The 21,471-nt window shown below is 30.8% G+C and overlaps 4 protein-coding genes across 5 annotated transcripts; all 4 read left to right on the forward strand.

Annotated features, from left to right (window-relative positions):
• Positions 1-753: 753 nt before the first annotated feature.
• Positions 754-4,318, forward strand: LOC110826164 (protein NRT1/ PTR FAMILY 5.4-like). Its single transcript, XM_088209715.1, has 5 exons — positions 754-856; positions 974-1,191; positions 1,313-1,564; positions 1,917-2,152; positions 3,451-4,318. Exons 1-5 carry the CDS (start codon positions 754-756, stop codon positions 4,304-4,306), a joined length of 1,665 nt encoding a protein of 554 aa, XP_088065841.1. The 3' UTR covers positions 4,307-4,318.
• A 1,122-nt stretch (positions 4,319-5,440) lies between these two features.
• Positions 5,441-9,404, forward strand: LOC110826168 (uncharacterized). 2 transcript variants are annotated; one of them, XM_022056767.2, is made up of 10 exons: positions 5,445-5,638; positions 5,747-5,876; positions 5,966-6,135; positions 6,251-6,542; positions 6,621-6,805; positions 6,949-7,078; positions 7,184-7,353; positions 7,452-7,737; positions 7,816-7,982; positions 8,341-9,404. In XM_022056767.2, exons 1-10 carry the CDS (start codon positions 5,590-5,592, stop codon positions 8,505-8,507), a joined length of 1,746 nt encoding a protein of 581 aa, XP_021912459.1. In that variant the 5' UTR covers positions 5,445-5,589; the 3' UTR covers positions 8,508-9,404. The 2 variants fall into 2 exon arrangements, with proteins under 2 accessions (XP_021912460.1, XP_021912459.1); XM_022056768.2 differs by lacking the exons at positions 6,949-7,078; positions 7,184-7,353 and having other exon boundaries at positions 5,441-5,638.
• A 3,052-nt stretch (positions 9,405-12,456) lies between these two features.
• On the forward strand, positions 12,457-14,633 carry LOC110814476 (deSI-like protein At4g17486). Its single transcript, XM_022041957.2, has 5 exons — positions 12,457-12,629; positions 12,795-12,837; positions 12,947-13,044; positions 13,563-13,885; positions 13,971-14,633. Exons 2-5 carry the CDS (start codon positions 12,829-12,831, stop codon positions 14,441-14,443), a joined length of 903 nt encoding a protein of 300 aa, XP_021897649.1. The 5' UTR covers positions 12,457-12,629; positions 12,795-12,828; the 3' UTR covers positions 14,444-14,633.
• An 805-nt stretch (positions 14,634-15,438) lies between these two features.
• On the forward strand, positions 15,439-18,966 carry LOC110814465 (uncharacterized). The gene is made up of 10 exons (XM_022041949.2): positions 15,439-15,753; positions 15,852-15,981; positions 16,140-16,309; positions 16,386-16,671; positions 16,762-16,952; positions 17,173-17,308; positions 17,392-17,561; positions 17,663-17,951; positions 18,033-18,199; positions 18,579-18,966. Exons 1-10 carry the CDS (start codon positions 15,588-15,590, stop codon positions 18,743-18,745), a joined length of 1,872 nt encoding a protein of 623 aa, XP_021897641.1. The 5' UTR covers positions 15,439-15,587; the 3' UTR covers positions 18,746-18,966.
• The last annotated feature ends 2,505 nt before the right edge of the window (positions 18,967-21,471 follow it).

A 21,471-nucleotide genomic window follows, 5' to 3' on the forward strand; every position in this document is an offset into this window, starting at 1 on the left:
TACTTGAAACACAAATAACCATTCTTTAACTTTTAAAGAAGTAAATTTTTTACTTAAAATATAATAAGACTATATTAATTGTATTTTCATAATATTTTATCAAACATAAGAATTTTACAAGGCATCTCAATTAATATATTATTAAAAATAAATTCCTCGACACGATAATATTATATTAACTAAAAAACGAGTCTTAATTGCATAACTGACTTTTGGGTCACGTGACACCTCTTTACCTCTATAAAATTAAATTTTGAAAATTTGACTCTCGTTCTAACGTAAAAGTAAGTATATATTATGTCAAAATTAATTAAAAAAAAATTTTAATTTCTATTATCTTTTTTTTATTAATTTCATCAAAATGGTATATTTTTCTTTTCTCTTTCCAAATTGTTATATATATATATATATAAATTTATGATTTAGTACTAATATAAATCAAGGCAATTAATGTAGATATCTTTCCATTTAGCAAATTGAGCAAAAAAGCCAATTTAATTAAAATTAAAACCAAAATTGAAGGTGGTAGGTGAAAATTGCATCCCCCTCCCCCCCCAATGTTCAAGTTTTTCCCACCATTATTACTTCATGAGGTAAGCTTGTAAAGTTTGTAACGTTGTAGAAATATAAGTGAAACGTAAAAGTTGACCAAAAATCTATTGTGAAGTTACAAAAATACACTCCAACCCATATAATATAAGTGTTGATATATTCATATCTAACTCATTTGCAAGTTCAAAACACAAAGCTTCAATGGAGAGATCTGCGGGCGGAGTCAGCAGAAATGGTGAGCACGGAAAACCCAACAAGAAGTCTAAAGCTAAAGGTGGATGGAATGCTGCCATTTTCATCATCTGTAAGCTTTTCCCTTGATAGTAAACATGGATCTTTTAATTTATATACATGTAATCTGTATAGTTACTACACAATGATTTGATTGTTTTTCGAACTTATTTTTGTTGTGTGAACGTAGTTGTGGAGACAACTTTGAGATTTGCTTTCTATGGGTTGGCCGGTAATCTCATTGTCTACCTCACAACTGAACTTGGCCAAGGAGTTGCAGAGGCTGCCAAAAACGTAAATACATGGGTTGGCATCTCGTTTCTCTTCCCGATTTTCGGAGCTTTGGTTGCTGACTCTTTCATGGGTCGATTCAAAACCATCATACTGTCCTGCGTTATATATTTAGTTGTAAGATCTTTCTAACTATTTAATCTTTCATTTGATGTGTATTAATACATCATACGTATGTAAGTACGAGTATTAAACATACAATGAGCTAACAGGTATTTTGTTATGACAAACATTATAGGGGACTATTTTATTGACATTATCTGTGTCGATAGTTCCTACCCATTATCGAGAACCAGTGTTTTTTACGGGGCTTTACATCCTAGCAATCGGTGAAGGAGCGCATTTGCCATGCGTACAAACTTTTGCAGCAGACCAATTCGATGAAAGTAGCTTAGAGGAGAAGAAAGCTAAGAGCTCTTTTTTTAACTGGTGGTTCTTAGGGATAGTCTTTGGTGCATCGGCAGCAATCTTGATCGTAATTTATGTCGAGGTATAAAATTATTTACTCATCGTTACAATTATTTTTTACTTACACCGTGATAATTTTGTTCATTGTTTATTGAATCACTACTTAATTCTTAATCTTAAAACCCATATTAGTCTTAACATACATAATTACGACTTAAATGTAAGAACAAGGGTAAACTAAGAGCAAAAAATTGAATGAACAGTTGGTTGTGAATTCAATGAGAAATACAAAATGCATGTCAATACTTTTATTAGTTTGTGTTTAAAGATTAAGTAACATTTAACAACTTACTACACTTCAATATGATGGGACTTAATATAGATATATATATATATATTCTCATAGATATGAAACATATTATACATGTGTGTAGGATCGTGTGGGTTGGACAGCAGGATTCAGTATAACATCAGTTGCGATAGCTCTTTCATTAGGAGTTTTTTTGGTTGGAATAAATCGATATCGAGAGCAAATTCCGGTAGGCAGCCCAATTACTAAGATGGTCCAAGTATTTGTCGCAGCTGCACGAAAATGGCGTATCGAAGAGTCATATGGTATTTACGATAAAAATGAAGGATTCGCAACTCTACTATCTACAGATCAATTCAGGTACTTTCTAATGATTAAATACGTAGTTATTTTAATAGAGTTAGAATAAACTTAAAGATGAGAATATTAAAAATTAAATATTAAATATTTTGATATTTAACGAGTTGAAATTTGAAAAATTTTATAAAATAGACTTAAATATATATATATCGGTGACCCATGTCTTTTTTTATGAATATACATAGGTAAAAAGATATAATTTCAAAAAATTTTATATAAAATGATGTGATATATGCTTTCGCTATGTGATTATCATTATAATTTAAGAAGAGGATAAGCAAATGAATCCCATGAATGTTATTTCTCACCCAATATCAACTTAATACTTTTTGTTTGAACTTTATTTCTTCTTTCATTTACACGTAGAAATCTAAGAATATTTAATGGCGTGAAATATTATAAATTTTTATTATTTAATTTTATATTTAATTCGAAATTTTTTTTCATTGAATAGTTGATAATTCTTTTTTTTTATTATAGGAGATTATAAATTTAAATCGAACTGTTTATTACAATATATTTTTATCTCTAACTAAATGTATCTGTTATTTCAATGACAATTAGTTGAAATGTAAAAAAAAAGACATTACTTTCCTCTTATAACCAAAAAATAACTCTATTATTTTTATTGTTATCGGGATTATAGTTTCTTTAGGCGCTAATGCCCTTTCGTCATGGAATAATGTAGTACGTGACAAAGAAACAAGAAAAACCATAATAAAAGTAAATTCTCATCATTTTAATTATGAATCATAGCTTAAAATTATTACATAATCATGTCTTACCACAAATCCTTATGATTAGTCATGGTGCATATTATTAATAGAAATATATATTTTTAAATCAATGATAAACGAGAATAAAATAATAAAAATTTTGAATTCGATAAAGTTTCATAGTTGAATATATATATAATTCTTTAAATATTTATGAAATATGTACCTTTCAAGAAGATTGAGTCAAAAGTCATTAAGTAAAAATAGCACAATAGAAGTTTTGAGGTTAACGAGTACTTTTTAATTTCGTGGCAATTTAGTATTAACACGCAAGTTCACTTAAAATTGAATAACGGTTAAATGTTTCTACTTTGTTGGTACGAATCTAGGTTATTTGCATTGATTTGTTCTTAGTATACCATTTTCTTTAGAATGTTGGGGCATTATATTCATGAAAGTATATCACAATAAATATACATTTGTGCAACTAAAACCGAAAAAGTCATAGAGGAGATTATGCTGTTTCATTTAATTCCCTTTGACATTCATCAAATTTTCTTACTGATTGAACATTAAGTATAGGTATTTGAACAACGCAACGTTACTCGACGATGTTGATATTACAAGCACTTGCAGACGCAAATGGCGACTTTGCTCGGTAAACCAGGTCGAAGAAGTAAAGCTCGTGATACGACTTATACCAATTTGGTTGAGTTGCTTGATGTTCAGCGCTGCCATGGTTCAAATCCATACTTTTTTCACAAAGCAAGCAAGTACAATGACGAGATCTATTGGAGCTCACTTCATTCTTCCTCCTGCTTTTCTTCAAAGTCTTGTAGGACTTGCTATCTTTATCTCAGTTTCAGTTTACGATCTAGTTTTCGTCCCCTTCGCAAGAAAGATAACTGGACATCCATCAGGCATAACCGTGCTGCAAAGAATTGGAGTTGGTTTGTTCTTGTCAATACTTTGCATGGTTATATCTGCCCTCATAGAATCCAAAAGAATAAGCACAGCTAAATACTATAACTTGATGGACACACCCAAAGTAGCAGTGCCAATAAGAGTGTGGTGGTTACTTCCTCAGCACGTAATTAGTGGGATTGCTGAAATGTTCACCATTGTTGGACTGCAAGAAATTTTCTATGATCAAATGCCAGAAGGAATGAGAAGCTTTGGGGCAGCAGCTTATATGAGTGTGATTGGAGTTGGAAGCTTCATTAATAACATTATCATATCAATTGTGCAGACAATCAGCTCGAAGCATGGTGATAAATGGCTTATCGATAACCTTAACCGAGCTCATCTTGACTATTTCTATTGGGTCATGGCAGGGTTGGGTACGTTGAATTTATGTATTTATATATGGATTTCGAGAGGCTTTGTCTACAAAAAAGTACATTTCAATAGTACAGAGGATGAGGAGATGGAGCTTTAATGGTGTCTTTGATACAAGAACATGAAATTAAAGAATGTATTATGTTATATAATCTTCACTGTTCAGTTGTAAAAATCTAATATACTTCAGAATTATACAAAGTTCTTGATCATAAATGCTTAAAGACCATGGATTTTTCTCAAGTAGTTCAATTTCTGATTTGCAGAAGGTCTCTATCTTCCATGACATATATCTATATATATATATAAGTATATATTTTCATTTCTTTTTTTTTGTTCTTTTTTTCTTTTCTCTTCAGCTGGCCTCGTGGTCACACCAGCTGCTCCCCTCGCTGTCCTTTGCTGGGCTCTCTCTTATTTTTTTTGTTTTGTTTTGTAGTGTGTGTGTATATATATATATATATGTATGTATATATTTATTTTATCACTACTATTATTTATTTGTTTATTATTATTATTATTATTATCATATTTTATTTTTTAAGATAAAATTTAAACTACGTAATGCAAATTTTAATTTTTATTCTTAAATTTTTTCGTTTAAGTTAATTTAATTATTTACGATTTAATAATTGAATAAAAATAATTACTTTTTAGAGTTAAAATTTTGAACTCCCCAAAACGACGCCGTCTTTAGAAGTTTAAAGCTAAGTTGGTATCATACACCATCTAAAAAAAATAAAAAATAAAAAATAAAAAATCAATATCAGTTTTTAAACTCCTCAAAACGACGCCGTCTCTGGAAGTTTTAAGCTAAGTTGGTATCATGCACCGTCTAAAAAAAATATAAAATAAAAAATCAATATCAGTTTTTAAACTCCTCAAAACGACGCCGTCTCTGGAAGTTTAAAGCTAAGTTGGTATCATGCACCGTCTAAAAAAAATATAAAATAAAAAATCAATATCAGTTTTTAAACTCCTCAAAACGACGCCGTTTCTGGAAGTTTTAAGCTAAGTTGGTATCATGCACCGTCTAAAAAAAATATAAAATAAAAAATCAATATCAGTTTTTAAACTCCTCAAAACGACGCCGTCTCTGGAAGTTTTAAGCTAAGTTGGTATCATGCACCGTTCTAAAAAATATAAAATAAAAATTCAATATCAGTTTATTAGAGAAGATTCTTAGCAAGCAAGTAGACAAGGAAATTACTAGTTGATTTCTAAAAGTGAAATTATCTGCTTTATCTTTTCCAAAAGGAAGACTTGGCATTGACATACAATCATTATAAGCTCATTTCGTACCCTCCCGCTCCTGCCATTGTAGAAGTTGCTCACTCAGATCACACTTATCCTTCTGAAAAATTTCTTGCTTTCTCTAGAACCATGTCTTCTTCTTCTTCAGAGCACAAAGATGACAAGTTCTCAACTTCTGGTCTTGTTTTTTTTTTTTTTTTTTTTTCCTTTTTTAATCTTCTTATTTGCTGTTTCTGCAAATCCCAGTTATCTTCTCAATTTCTTGTTGTTGTTTTAAACTTTTCAGGAATGATCAAATACCTAAGAGACCATCCTCCTTCTCACTACTTGTTCAAAGTAAAGCCCTTTTCCTCGGTGCTCAAGTCACCGTTGGAAAAGCATGAATCTGGTGTTTTTGAAGCTGGGGGCAACAAATGGTGAGAATCCTTTTTCACTATATGCATATATTTGTATGTATGTAGCTATTTATGGATAAATTTATGAGGCTACAGTAAATTGTTACTAGGAAGTTGGTTGTGTACCCAAATGGAAGCAACAAAGCTAATGAGAAAGAACATATTTCACTCTACTTAGCAATACAAGAAACAGAGGGTTTACCTGATGGTTGGGAGGTAAATGTTGACCTTAAACTGTTCATCTTTGATCATTTGGAAAACAAGTACTTGACAGTCCAAGGTAATTTCTTTTTCTTTTTCTTTTTCTGGGTTCAATCAAATTGAAAAACTTTTTCTGTAAATAATGAAAAATGTTGGTTCTTCATCTTATTTTATGAGCCCATCTGTGTTTTTAGATGCTAATGGGAGGGTTAAGACTTTCCATGAGTTGAAGACTGAATTGGGTTTTGAGAAATTTCTGCCTCTCAAAACTTTGAATGATAGAGATAATGGATACCTTGCTGATGACTGTTGTATATTTGGGGCTGAGGTGTTTATTATTCAACCCACTGGGAAATCCGAACGTCTTTCCATGATTCAAGAATCGAATGGAGGTTCTTTCTCTCCAAAGCTCGAGAAATTTTCGAACTTCGGAGATGATTGCGGTTACGGTAGCTCTAGCTCTAGCTCAATTGGACGAAGAAATGGGTAATGAACTCTTAAAAGTACACTCCATTTAGTACAATTAAGTATCTTAGTAAACTTTGGAATTGCTTTTGATTTCAGGATAATGAGAGTTCATGTTCAGAAATTATCTGATCAGGAAAATGGTAGTTCATTATCTATGTCCCAGAGGCTAAAGAGTGTCTTATCATCTGTTTTCCGAAGGCAATCCGATGGTAGCAGCCTTCCATCTGATGATGAAAAAGAAGTCGTGGAAGACAAGCTGCCAGAGGTGGATCAATACCATGGTATACACCTAGAAAAATACACTTAATTTAACACAATATCATCTATAAGGTGCTTAGGAGATTAGGCATGATTTGATCTTACCTTGAATACCCAGTTGAAGTGTGTTTTTTGGGTCTTCTAATTCTCCAAGCAATGATTTAAGGTATCTCAAGAACAACAAGAGATCTTCCACCAGCCCACTACTTGTTTGAAATAAAGTCATTCTCGTCTCTGCCCAAGCAAGATGCAGAGAAACATGAATCCAATCCTTTCGAAGTCGGGGGATTGAAATGGTACCTGTCTTACGAAAACTTTTTCTTTCCACGAAAATCTTCTGAGCAACACTAGTTTTAGAATCCAGCATTCTAATAATTTTATTTCAATATGATGTTATATAGGAGATTGAGTCTTTACCCAAATGGATGCAAGGAAAGAAATGGAAGTGGGCATATTTCCCTTTACTTGAGAATTTTGGAGACAAACACTTTCCCTCCTGATTGGGAGGTTTATGTTAACCACAGACTCTTTGTGTTTGATCAGAAGAGAGACAATTACCTAACAGTTCAAGGTTATACAGACATATATGAATATATATGTACTTGTCACTCACATTCTGCATTTAAGTACATCATGTTTATCTTCATAAACTTGTTTTAATGGGCATAGATGCTGATGGGGTGGTGAGGCGCTTTCATGATAAGAAGACCGAGTGGGGCTTCGATCAGTTAGTATCTCTTGATACTTTCAACGATACTTCGAATGGATTTTTGGTTAATGATTACTGCGTATTTGGAGCAGAGATCTTTGTAATTAGGCATACATGTAGAAAGGATTCTGCTTCAATGGTGAAAAATCCTGCTAACTACAATACATATACTTGGAAGATTGACAAACTTTCTGGGTCCGAAGAATCTTATCAGTCCGAAATCTTCACAATTGGCGGACGAAAATGGTAATATATTTGTTAATTTTTTTTTTGGTTGGTGAATTACAAATGAGTTAGAATAATGATGTGAAACATTATGTGCAGGGTGTTAGAGGTCTATCCAAAGGGATATGGAACAGCCAAAGACAAATGGCTCTCCCTCTACATGTATTTAAGTGATGGTACATCTCTTCCTCTAAAGCAGGAATGGAATATAGAATTTAAGTTTCGGCTCCGAGATCAAGTTAACAACAGCCATCTTGAACGTACATGTAAGTCTAAAACTCCCTTTTCTTTTCAATCCGTTTTTTCTCTCATGAAGCTAGCAGGTCGAGTTTTAGTGAAAATAAAATTCTAATTCTAAACATTTTTTTAGTAAAAATTCATATATTTTATGGGTCAAGTAATCTATGCACACCAAATCATAACACAATCTACTAATGAGAATATACGGAACCATAATCCAATTCAAACCCACAACTCTATCGAAGGAGAAGAGCATCGGTTCCAAAGAAATAGACGAACATCTATTTAGTTGAAAGAATCTCTGACTAATTTCAAAGAAATTGATGTTGAAGACAAATATAGTTTTAGCACTTTTGATGTGGTAATGCCTTTGATCACATGCAGCTAAATGGTGCTTCAAATATCCTTTCGCAAATGGTCGAGGATTCGGAGATTTTATTTTATTGACAGATCTTCGTGATGCATCCAAAGGTTACCTCAAAAGCGATACAATAATTATTGAAGTCATATTTACTCTTATAACTGTTCGTGATATTTTATTGGAAGTATAATCTTTAGCTAGAATCTTATCTTAATTTTTCATCTTTTAAGTATGAAATTAAAAATAATGACTTTGCCAACTAAAGTCTTTCCATTTCCAAGACAAACTTTTGTGATGTACGAACAATTAGTAGTGTTTGCTGTGGTAGAAAGCATCCATGCGATGAACTTCTCATTGATCTGCAGGTAAGACTGAGATTTCCTGCAGAGTTCACTCTGAGAATTCTTTTAGCCATAGCATGGAAACTACCGATTAAAATAGGATCTTGAATAAATTCAGAATCGAATGTGTTCTTCTATGAAAATCGTTATAATATCAACTCCATCGATAATAACATAATCAAAAGTAACCAAGAGCCTTATACACCCATTAGCGGAGCAAACTTTATACATAGCAATTCTTGCAGACGGGGGAGGTGTTCCGTCTGTAAGAATTGCTGCGTATAAATTTTGCTCCGATTATGGGTGTGGTTCGGAGGCTCTTTTGGCTGTTTTTGATGATGCTATTGCTGATGAAGTTGATATCATAACAATTTCGATAGGAGCATCCGGCTCCGAATTTACCCAAAATCCTTTGCAGTTGGTAATTTCCATGTTATGGCTAAACAAATTTTCACAGTGAACTCTGCAGAAAGTTCTGGTTTCGCTAGTGGATCGGTGGAAAGTGTATCGTCGTAGATGCTTTTCGATACAGCAAGTACTACTAATCGTTCCTATATTACAAAAGTTGTTTTTGGGAATGGAAATACCTTAGTCGACAAAGCTATTATTTTTAATTCCATACTAAGTATGTAGAAATCATGTATGGTTAATTTCTAGATATATATATATTTATGTATAAGCATAGTAATGTAATGTTATAAATATATGGATTTCTAATGAAAGTAAAATATAAATGTTTTTGTAAATGCACCATCCCAAGCCTTTGAGTGTCCGTGGAATGTTATCTCTTTTGTAAAGTATATATATATATATATATGGAAATTGTGAAATAAAAATAAAATTAAAAATGCTTGTGAAAAAAATAAAAGAAATTTAAATATGAAAAAATAATAATTTCCATGGAGTAAATATTAATTTATATTACTTTCACAAAAAAAATTCAAATATATATATATATATAAATATATAACAAAATTATAAAAAAGTAAACCCACAATTTTTCTTCCAAAAAAAAAAAGTTTCTCACAAAAAGTAAACTATGAATGGTAGAAAAGAGAGTAAATAAATGTTTGAATTTCCTTAAAATTTATTGAAAATTAATTTTTTTTAAATAAAAGAATTTAAATTTAATTACAAAATTGATTCCCATATAAAATTAAAATAATGCAATCTAAATTCTATTTAATATAGAATTAAAAAAAATTAATAACTATGTTTAATTAAAAATATTTTTAATAAAAAATTATACATTTTATTACTTATACGAAACACGTACATTACTAATAATATAACATTCTAATAATGATACAGACAAGACAATATCTTAACAAATATACACGGGATATACAATTTATAACTCAAACTCATATATTTATATAAAAAAAATAAAAATAGTTACGGCATAACCCGAAAGATAGTTGGTATTCATTAAAGATATTCATATCGAATTATATTTAATTCATATTTTTAAATATATTTTTTAAAATTTCGATATTTAATAATTATACAACATATGCTTTTTTTATTTAACTTCTGCATTGAGACAAGACAGAGTCATCTATGTTGAAAAATTTCACGATAAAGATCCTTGCACTTTTATTTCAAGAAAATTCTAAACTTTGAAACTTTTTAAACTAGTAATTAAATCGTATATATATATATTAATAGATAAATATCTGTCACCATAAAATCTGTTGTGATCTATAGATTTAAAAATTATTATTATTATTATTATTAATATTTATTTAAAATTAAACTTCTAGATATATGTAAACTTAAGATATAGACTTTATCTACTCTATATTTTATGATTTACAACAAACTTCTTCTCGTATAAAGCTGTTACTGGTAACAGAAACTTTAATATTTTTTACTCAAGTCTTAACTGCTTATAATATATGTATATATATATACTAATTATAATATATAACTTCAAATTGTTAATCAAATACATACACTTTCATCTCATCTAAATCAAATCTAAACTCAATGCAAATTTCAGTTTGAATAAAAAAAATATTTGCACAAAAGATTATATAATGGATTTTCGATCCGTATTTTTCTTTTTTTACTTCTTCTATTAGAGTAATCATTATCGAAAAACTGTAGTTAGAGATTAAGCATAATCAATTAAATAGTTAGTAGGTAGCCGTCGTTGGTTTCTCTGTAATTAAAAATTTAATTGTAATTAAGAGTTAACTAATTACAACTAAACTTTTAATTACATAATAACTAACAGCAGCTAAGAGCTAATTACTCAATTGACTATGATTAATCTCTAACTATAATTTGCTGACAATTTTTTCCGTTATTCGACTTTTTTCTCTTTTAACGTTTCGTTGTAAGTGATTAAATATATATTCTTAATATAAAACTAAAAGCAATAATCAATATATTTAAATACATAACATTAAATAATAATTTTAAATATTATTTTCAAATTTTGGGTATCAAAATTTTGTTAACAAGCTCATAGACCAAGACTTTATAAGTTGGAAAAAAAGTTAAAAAGCTTTGTTTCCCACTTATACACCTTTCAAGTTAGTACATATTTCTTCTTTTCTCACCTTTTGTCAATGCACCATCCAAAAAAACCTACTAGATAATATTCTTGGCAAGCAAGCAAACAATTAAAAAAAAAATTTATACTCTTTTTACCTTTTCCAACACGAAGACTTTGGCATTTCCGTACAATCGTTATTAAAATTATTTGCTTTACTCTTTTTAAATTTCAGTAGTGCTTGTTGCGATTGAAAGCATCTGTGACAATACACTTGTTACTGATCCACTGGTACGATCGGAATGTCCTGCAACGTTAATTGTGAGAATTTTTTTTAGTCGTGATATGAAAACCACCTATTGCGATAGGATCTTGGATAAATTCAGAGTCGTATGCTCCTCATATTGAAGTTGTTATAATATCGACTCTGTCAGCAATAACATCATCAAAAGCAATAGGATCTTAAACTGAACATATATGAGTTAATATTATAATGATTTTACTAAAATGAGTATTTGACTCTAAAATTTATTTAAAATTTTATTGCACTTGGTAGTTTTTCTATTATATCTAAGAGAATTCTAACAGTCAATTTTATAAGAAATTCTGATTTTGTCAATGAATTAGTGACAGCTGTATCAGTATAGATATATATATATTTTTATCATAGTAGGTACTGTTAATTGTTCGGACATCACCAAAATTGTTCTTAGGAATGGAAAAACTTTAGTCGGTAAAATTATTATTTTCAATTCGATACTAAACATGTAGAAATCATGTATGGTTAACTTCTAGATATAGGGATATCTATATTTATGTATAAGCATAGTAATGTAATGTTATAAATATATGGATTTCTAATGAACTTAAATACAAATGTTTTTGTAAATGTACCATCCCAAGCCTTTGAAGCTCCTTTGTAAAGCATATACATATATATATATATAAAACTTTTTTTTTTTGAAAAAAATAATTTTAATTTTCTTTGGCTCAATCCAATATTTACTTTATGACTGTTTATTTCTTGTCATCACAATTCAATGGTTATAATTATAGAGGAACTAAGTTAATATTTTTAAATAAAAAAAATAATTATAATAAATTAATAATTATAATTATAATTAAAAAATAAATATTTTTTTATTTAGAAGTTATATGATATATCAAATAATTAATTAATGTATGAATTTATGAACGTAAACTGCCATACGTGTCTGGTTCCAAAGGTTAGTGGAGGAGAATTCAGAAAGCTTTTTGCTATGAGTCCCCGACCCTTTATGTACTCAACGGTGGACTTGCTGATTTTCCAAGACCGCGTCGACTCAATGGTTAGTCCTGCCATGAATTCCAATTCCGCGTCGACTCAATGGTTGTCGTGCAGGACCTTTCTGCTTTCTCCTTCTCTTTTTATTTCCCCCTCCTCTTGATTTGCTTTACAGAAGCGTCTCTAATCCCACACCCAAAAACACAAGTACTCTCTTCTTCTTCTTCTTCTTCTTCTTCTTCTTCTTCGTCTTCCTGCATTTTACATTGGCTTAATTTCATTTCATTTTGAATTTGTCTGGGTTCCTATTTTGTGTATAGTCGGTTTAATATTATGGGAGTTTTGATTTTGGGCAATCCATGTTTTTGATAGGTTTATCCTTGTTCAGTAAGGTTCCTTGCTGGAGATGGCTGAGGTATATTGTACATATATATATATATACACACACATATATATTAGATATTATTCAGTTTAACCTCAATCTCAGTAATGTAATTTTCTGTGGAAACTGAAATGGATGACAGGAGGGTCAGAAGGTTATGTTGAACGTACATGATATAAGTCATGGATTGGCTCGAAAGGTCTCGACAATGTTGATTGGAAAGACCATTGAAGCCATATGGTCAGTTCCAAACTCGCCTCAGTGATCCGTTTGGGTGATCGATAAATGAAGAGAAGGATTATATACACACACACACATATATATATATATACATCTATTTATATATGAGATATCTTACACCATAACTAAGTGATCTTTCCATTACTAAATTACATTCCATCACAATTCCTTCCACCCAAATGCATGGGCCCTCTTAACTTTATACTTTATTTTCTGGCATATCCCAGTAAACTGAAGTTTTTGACCATGCTAGTGTATATATGTATATATGTGTATGTATATATACATATATACATATATATATATATGTTTGTATGATCCGGGTCTGAATTTTTTACTACGTCGCATTCCATCTCAGTTCCTTCCCCTCAAATGCATGTTAACTTTGCTTTATTTTCTGGCATATCCCAGTAAACTGAAATTTTTTACCACGAAAGTGTGTGTACGTGTATATATGTGTGTGTATACACATATATATATATATATGTTTATATGATGTGGGTTTGAATTTTTGTCAGGCACACTGGAATTGTGGTGTATGGCAGTGAGTACTACTTCGGAGGAGGTATTGTACAACAATCTTCTGCAGGAACAACACCATATGGGAATCCAATTCAAGTGATAGATCTGGGTGTCACTCATGTCCCTAAATATATATTTGAGAAATATTTGCAGGAAATCTTGATTCCCCAATTCAAAACTGAATCTTACAAACTACTAACTCGCAATTGCAACAACTTCACCAATGAAATTGCTCAGTTTTTGGTGGGTACCTCAATTCCAGATTACATTCTGAACTTACCAAATGAAATCATGAACAGTCCGATGGGTTCCCTTATGAGTAAGTTATTTGTAAAACCTTGGTAAACTTCTTGTGATTTCAGATGATCTTTTCGCCTGTCTCAGTCTTTTTTTCGATGTTGCAGTGCCGGTGATACAGAATTTGGATACAACAATATTGGAGGCAGGTGCTTTTGATGATAAGGACAAGTCTTCTTCGGCACCCTTTTGTAGTTTTGGCAATGGTGGCGGTCATGATGAAGATGGAGATGAATCGGCTGATGCAGGTGATCCTGTTGGAGATAAAAGGAAGAAAGTGGAGAAAAGTGATTCTGATGATCAGGGTAAGAATTCATCAGGACCCTTTTGTAGTTTTGGTAATGGTGATGATCATGATCATGATGAAGATCAAGATGAAGATGGATCGGTTGATGCAGTGGCAGCTGCAGGAGATGATCTTGTAGATATAAGGAAGAAATTGCAGCAAGAGTTTTGTATTGAATTTGCTGCTATCATGGCTACTGGAACACTGCGTGTGAGTGAGGCGGCTACACTGGCTGCTAAGAGAGTCATGCAGAACTATACAAATCTGAATGCTGATGATGCTCCCACAACTTGAATATATAATATATACACACATATATATATATACACGTATATATATATATATACACACACATATATAATAAGTACAACAGTACCACTATGTTTATTTTATTGACACACATTTAGCAGAAATTAAAAAAAATAATATTGTAATATTTTGTTTGTATGTAAGAATATATGATTATAAATCATATTTTTTATTAGATTTGTTTAAAATTTATTTACTACATTTATATGCTAATGAAATTTATATGTTATTACACGATAAATTAATAAAAATTGTGTAATTATTTAAATTAATAAAATTATATATCTTCATTTTTTATTTTTATTTTAAGTCATTATAATTTTCTAAAATTTCATATAATTAACTATCCAAAAATCTCTTAAAAATTAAAATTATTTTACACTTTCTTTTTAAAAATTAATAAATTTTAATTCAACTAAAAAAAAGTATAATAACTATTAATTTTCGAATATATCGAAATTCAAAGAACACCCTCTTAATTTTTTTTAACTAAAAAAAATATTAGAAGAATTTAATTATTATAAAATATTTTTATCGCTCGTAAGTATAATAAATTCTTTGAAATTTAATTAAATCAAATATTACAAACTGATACTTTAGTTCGTAATATATTTAAAAAGTAATAAATTTTATTTTTTCGAAAAAATTCGAAAGGATAATATTTAAGTTTAATTTAACTATAAGTGAATTATCTTAAATTGTACTAAATCAAATATTACAAACTGATATATTAATGAGTTATCTTAAATTGTACTAAATCAAATATTACAAACCGATATTTTTAGTTTGTAATATATTTATAAAGTAACAAACTTTATTTCTTCGAAAAAATTTGAAAGGATAACATTTAAGTTTAATTTAACTATTGTATTATCGGTAAAATACCTTCTTAATCAATTTTTGTTAACTACATCACCATTATATCTTCACCTTAATAGTCTAAACATAATTATATGACTTGTGTGGCTTTAGGGTTTGACTGGTTATTGGTGAAGAAGAAAAAAAAGATGATCATGGTGATGATATGAGAAGATGGAGAAGGTATTGTGGCAAAGGTTTAGAGAGGTTGCGTGTCATTTATAATTTCCTCTAAATTCAAACACTTTATTAACTTTGAATAATAAAAAAAATGCAAAGCGAAGACTTGACGTTGACTGAAAAAAATTCTACTTTCTGTCCACTTGGAAACACTGCGTTTGTTCAGATCAAAGACTTGATTATACTTTCTGTGCTCCTCTCTGTTCATCACTGTGCGCTTTCCCACTTCATCTGCGATTCCATGTCTTCTAGTCTCGGTATGTAACTTACCCGCTTAAGTTCTTTTATCTTTCCTTCTTGGTCCGCCATTGTCATCTGCTCCTGCTTAATTCAGTATCTTCTGTATTCTGTTTAGAGACCATGAGATTCCTGAGAGATCAACCCCCGTCTCACTACTTATGGAAACTAAAACCCTTTTCCTTACTGGTGAAATCAGAAATAGAAAAGCACGAATCTGGTGCTTTTCAAGGTGGAGGCTACAAATGGTGCGTTAATCAATCAATCTCCTTCTTTTTCTTTACAAATTCTTAGTGCAAATAGTGTAAGATTTTATGGGTGTTTGGAATTTCTTCACAATGTTTTCATCTGATTAATCACTAGATGTTATTAAGTATGCTTACTCTATAGTTATGAGTGTTACTAGGAAGTTGGTTCTCTACCCTAATGGAGACCAGAAGGCTGATGGGAAAGACCATGTTTCCCTCTACCTGGCAATTCAAGAAACAGCCTCTTTACCTAAAGGTTGGGAGGTTAATGTTGAGTTGAAATTGTTTTTGTTTGATCATTTGAAGAACAAGTACCTGGTGGTTCAAGGTATCTTCATTGATTCCTCTCTTAAATGTTGAGAAGTTTTTGGATGACCCAAATTGAAATAGTGAAATTTCTGTAGATGGTGATGGGGGAGTTAAGAATTTTCATGAGATGAAAACTGAGTTGGGTTTTGCCAAGTTGATTCCTCTTCAAACTTTGAATGATCCGGGCTCCGGGTACCTCGTTGATGATTCTTGTGTATTTGGGGCTGAGGTTTTTGTTATTCAACCTACTGGAAAATGTGATTCTATTTTGATGAATGAGGATCAGAAAAAGGGCATTTTCTCTTCGAAGCTGATGAACTTTTCCGAATTACCAAATGCCCGTGTGCATCCGAATGTTCATAACGCCGGATGTAGAAATGGGTATGTAACATCTAAAACCAGACTTTATGCAACACTGCATTGTAAACCTTGTATTTTTAGAATAAGGAGTTGTTTCTCTTTTGACATCAGGAAAATGATACTTGATGATTCGAAAGTGTATGATAAAGGAGAGAAAAGTTCCTTATCGACACTCCAAAGGCTTAAGAATAGTTTATTTTCTGTTTTCCAAAGGCAATCTGATTGTAACAGCCTTTCATCTGATGAGGAGCTCGACCTTGCAGAAGCCCGGTTAGAAGAATCAGATATGTCCTCGTGCTACGGTGCACACTATTGATTTCTCAGTTCTTGATTGAATAGTAGATGAATGAACACATTCTTGCTTACCTTGCTTTGAGTAACTAATTAAACTAGCATATGAAGAAGTTATCTATTTATTCTCTGATGCTGAATTTGCATGATTCTTACCATTATATCCTAGCTTTCTATTGATACCTTGCAATAGTATAATGTATAAATTGGTTTCTTTTGTTCGGTTAACAGTTGCAGGAATTTCAAGAACAATTAGAGATCTTCCGCCAGCTCACTACCTTTTCGAAATAAAGTCATTCTCGTCGTTGTTGAAGCAAGAGGGAGAGAAGCATGAATCTGATAGTTTTGAAGCTGGTGGTTTCAAATGGTGCGTGTCAATGATAGTCTCAACTGTAGGATAGTTTTGAAATTCGATAGTCTTACTTTTTGTTTCGATTTATTATGTCTTAGGAGGTTGTCTCTGTACCCGAATGGATGCAAAGACAGAAATGGAAATGGTCATATCTCCCTTTACTTGAGAATTTTAGAGACAAAGACTTTTTCACCCAACTGGGAGATTAATGTTAACTTCAAATTGTTTGTGCTTGATCAGATAAGAGACAAGTATCTTACCATCCAAGGTATTCATCTCTCCATTAAATTATCGTTTAATCTTCGACTTAGTTATAAGTACACATGTATTATACGTTGGTAATGTCTTGACGTACATGGGTCTGTGTAGATGCTGATGGGACCGTAAGGCGTTTTTATGAGATGAAGACAGAGTGGGGATTTGACCAGTTAGTCCCCGTGGAGACTTTTAATGACGTTAGTAATGGATATCTTATTAATGATCGCTGCATATTCGGGGCAGAGGTGTTTGTTATTAGGCATAACTGCGTGAAGGACAGCATTTCAGTAGTAAAGAATCCTGCTACATGCAATACCTACACTTGGAAGATTGACAAGTTCTCGACATTGACAGACGAGTTTTATGACTCCGAAGACTTCACTATATGTGGAAGAAAATGGTAGGTTCACATAATAAGCCTTTTGCTTCCTAATGAAAGTCGAATTAGTTAGTCATTTTTGGTTGCGTATTGTGAATTTAGGAGGTTGGATATTTATCCGAAAGGATATGGAACAGCGAAAAACACATGGCTCTCCCTCTACGTCTATTTAGTTGATGGCAAATCTCTTCCCTTGAAGCAGGAGTGGCACGTAGAATTCAAGTTGCGAGTAAGAGATCAGGTTAACGGAAATCATCTTGAACGATCATGTAAGTTCACTCTTTCTCATCGTCTGCATTCAAATTTACGAGCTTCGATGATATTTCACTTAAACTAATTGTGGGTTTAGAAATCAATTCGACAAATTTTACGGATTTGTTCCAAATATAATCTTAAGAGTTAAAGTTTTTATCAGAAAAAGTTTCTCTTTTTTACGAAATTTGTACCGACCTTGTAGATTAGTTAAACAAGATTTGTTTTTACGAAACATTGGTGCGTTTGCCAAACTCGAGAGAATTCATTTACTCCGAAACGATTAAATTCTGATCAAAAAATTGTTTAAATCTTGGGGGAACTCCACCGGGCAAATTAACTTCTTCTTCTCTGCACTAGAATGTATACTTACATCTCTGTTGTATATGTTTACAGCTAAAAAATGCTATAAATACCCCTTCATTGATGCTTGGGGATATGGAGAAATGATGTTGTTGAAAGACCTGGGGGATGCATCAAAAGGATACATAAGGAACGATACTGTCATTGTGGAAGTCATATTCACTTCTTTAGCCGTCCGAGAAGTTTTACTGGAAACATAATAATGTATATTTAAATTCTGGAAAAAATATATATATATATATATACATACATAGATACGTATATACATACATATATATATATATATACATATAGTAACTATATTTTGGTCTTTGCTCTAGCTATATATGCCTTGAACCTTTCAGATCAATGTAACCAGCTTAATACTTTGTGTAGACAATCATGAATTATATATATATATATATATATTGATATTTATGAATGCATTGAATTAATTTAGTGAATTTTCCTCAAATAATTAATTATTTAAAAAAAAAAAGTAAATAAATGATGGCAATCTAGTAATTATAAAAAAAATTAAAACTAAAATATAATCTTTTTTTTTGGTTGGAATTAATTGGGTTATGAATTTTAATATCGGTGTATTTATTTATTTTATTAACTATTAAACTTTTATTTTTAAAATAAAAATTAAATATATAAATAAATTCATTTAAATATTAAAATACATAAATTAAATTAATTTAAAATTCTAAATTATAAGAGATATTTTTGAAATATAGAAGAGTTTTTTTTTTTTTTTTTTTTTTTTTTTTTTTTTTTTTTTTCTAAATGTTACTTTTTTTAATAAAATAAAATGTTTTAGTATATGTATTATTAAATAAAAAATAGATAAAAATATCTTAAAATTTAAATTAAAAAATACATTATATTAAGTTTATATATAATGTAATTTTTTAAATATCTTAAATTTAGATTTAAATTTAAATATTATAATCCTTTATAAAACAAATTTATTTTTACTTTCCTATTTTGAAAAATATATTTTGGGTTTCCTATCTCTTTCTCCCTCCCGAGGTAATATCTTCCTGCTCTTCCATTCCAATGGCGTTAACATCTGCCATTTCGTCTCAAAAATCAGAATCTAAAGCACGATCTTCTCTCTGTCTCTCTCTCTCCGGTTAAAGCGATGGAGGCTATTTCCAACACCCCCGGGCTCAAGAATGAAACAAAATCGGCGACTCGCTGGGGTGGCTCTTTCGGGTTGCGAGTCTTTGCGGTCAAGAATCTGCTGAAGAAGATGGGCAAAGAATCAGAGGCGGAGGTTTCTCTGGTGAAGATAGAGAAAGAATCGGAGGCGGAGGAACTGTTGGAAGAATCCCGTCATGCCCTCTGTGAAGAGTCATCACAGAACTAATCTTCAACCTGAATTCTTTATTAGAGTCCCTTTAGCCCATGGCGTTGTATAACCACTTCAAGTTAGCTAAAATCTTTATGTAATACAGGATATAGTTACTGTAAACTTCGGCGTAGCGTCTGCCTATTTAGGTTGTAAATTCTACAACTGTTACGGTCAAAAGATTGGCATGCAAAGGGCAAAAACTCCAGTGTCTCCAGTTAATATTGTAAGATTGATCAGAGGGTACAATGGATATGCAAGTTCTTGAACGTTTATAAGCAATACTTCAAATCAAGATACATGCGTATCTATACATCAAAATATCATGTAATGTGTATTTCAAGATATATGTGCCCAATTATCAACATTTAAGAGATCAAACAGGTAAAACGTTGCAAACAAATCAACGAATATAAACCTTTACAGAAAGATTTCAAGAATTATCCGGTTTCAATTTTCTTTAAAAACCGGCTCGGCACGGGGGTGAAATTCTCTCGTCTTCGCTGAAATATATTCACAGGCAGCACGACGGGATTCTTCAACAGTTTCTCCGCCTCTAATTCTTTCTCTATCTTCCCCACAAAAACCTCCGCCTTTGATTCTTTACCCATCTTCTTCAGCAGATTCTTCACCGCCAAGACTCGCAATCCGAAAGATTCACTCGAGCGAGTGGCCGAGTTCGTTTCATTCTTGAGTCCTGGAGTGCTGGAAACAGCGTCCATCGCTTTGAACCAGGGAGAGAAACAGAGAGGCAATCTTTCTTTAGATTTTGATTTTTGAGACTCAATGGCAGATGTAGACGTCAGTCGACTGGGAACAGATGTTTATTCATCCATAGAAGTCACGGGTTCGATTCTTCCTTTCTACTTTTTAATTGCGTTTTTTTGTTTTATAACCGTTGGATACATTTTTAATACAACTGCCAATACATATATTTCACAAAATATATAAATAAAATATTTTAATTATTATAAAATATATAAACATTCATTATCAAGAATATAAATTTTATAATAACATGGTTTTTGTAACCAACTTGTAAATTTTTGTTATACTTATGGATTTATCTTATGAGAAAAATCTTCTTACAGTGTGTATGCATATGTATATATATATATATTTATATAATTTTTAATTTTAAGTAAATAAAATATAATTTAAAATAACTAAATATATTTTACATAAATACATATCGTAATATTTTGATGTATTGGGTATTACAAAGAAAAATTAATATATGTATCTAATGTTTTACAAGAGAAAGATCGGTTGAGGATGAATTGAATAATAAAAGAGCATACGGGTTGAAAACTTCAGGATAGACGACAGAGAAAATGTAGAGTATATAAAGAATTTCATCACGAAGAATATAAGTTTTATAATAACACAGTTACATAAGTTATTAATCTAGAATTTTTTATTATACGTATGAATTTATCTTATATAAAAAAAGTCTTTTAACAGTATTATGTATAGATATATATATTTATATAATTTTTAATTTTAAGTAAGTAAAATGTACTTTAAAATAATTAAATAAATTTTACATAAATAGATATTGTAATGTTTTAATGTAATGTGTATTAT

Source organism: Carica papaya, chromosome 8, assembly GCF_054855325.1.
Source record: "Carica papaya isolate Zhongbai chromosome 8, ASM5485532v1, whole genome shotgun sequence".
In the NCBI taxonomy this organism is placed as follows: domain Eukaryota; kingdom Viridiplantae; phylum Streptophyta; class Magnoliopsida; order Brassicales; family Caricaceae; genus Carica; species Carica papaya.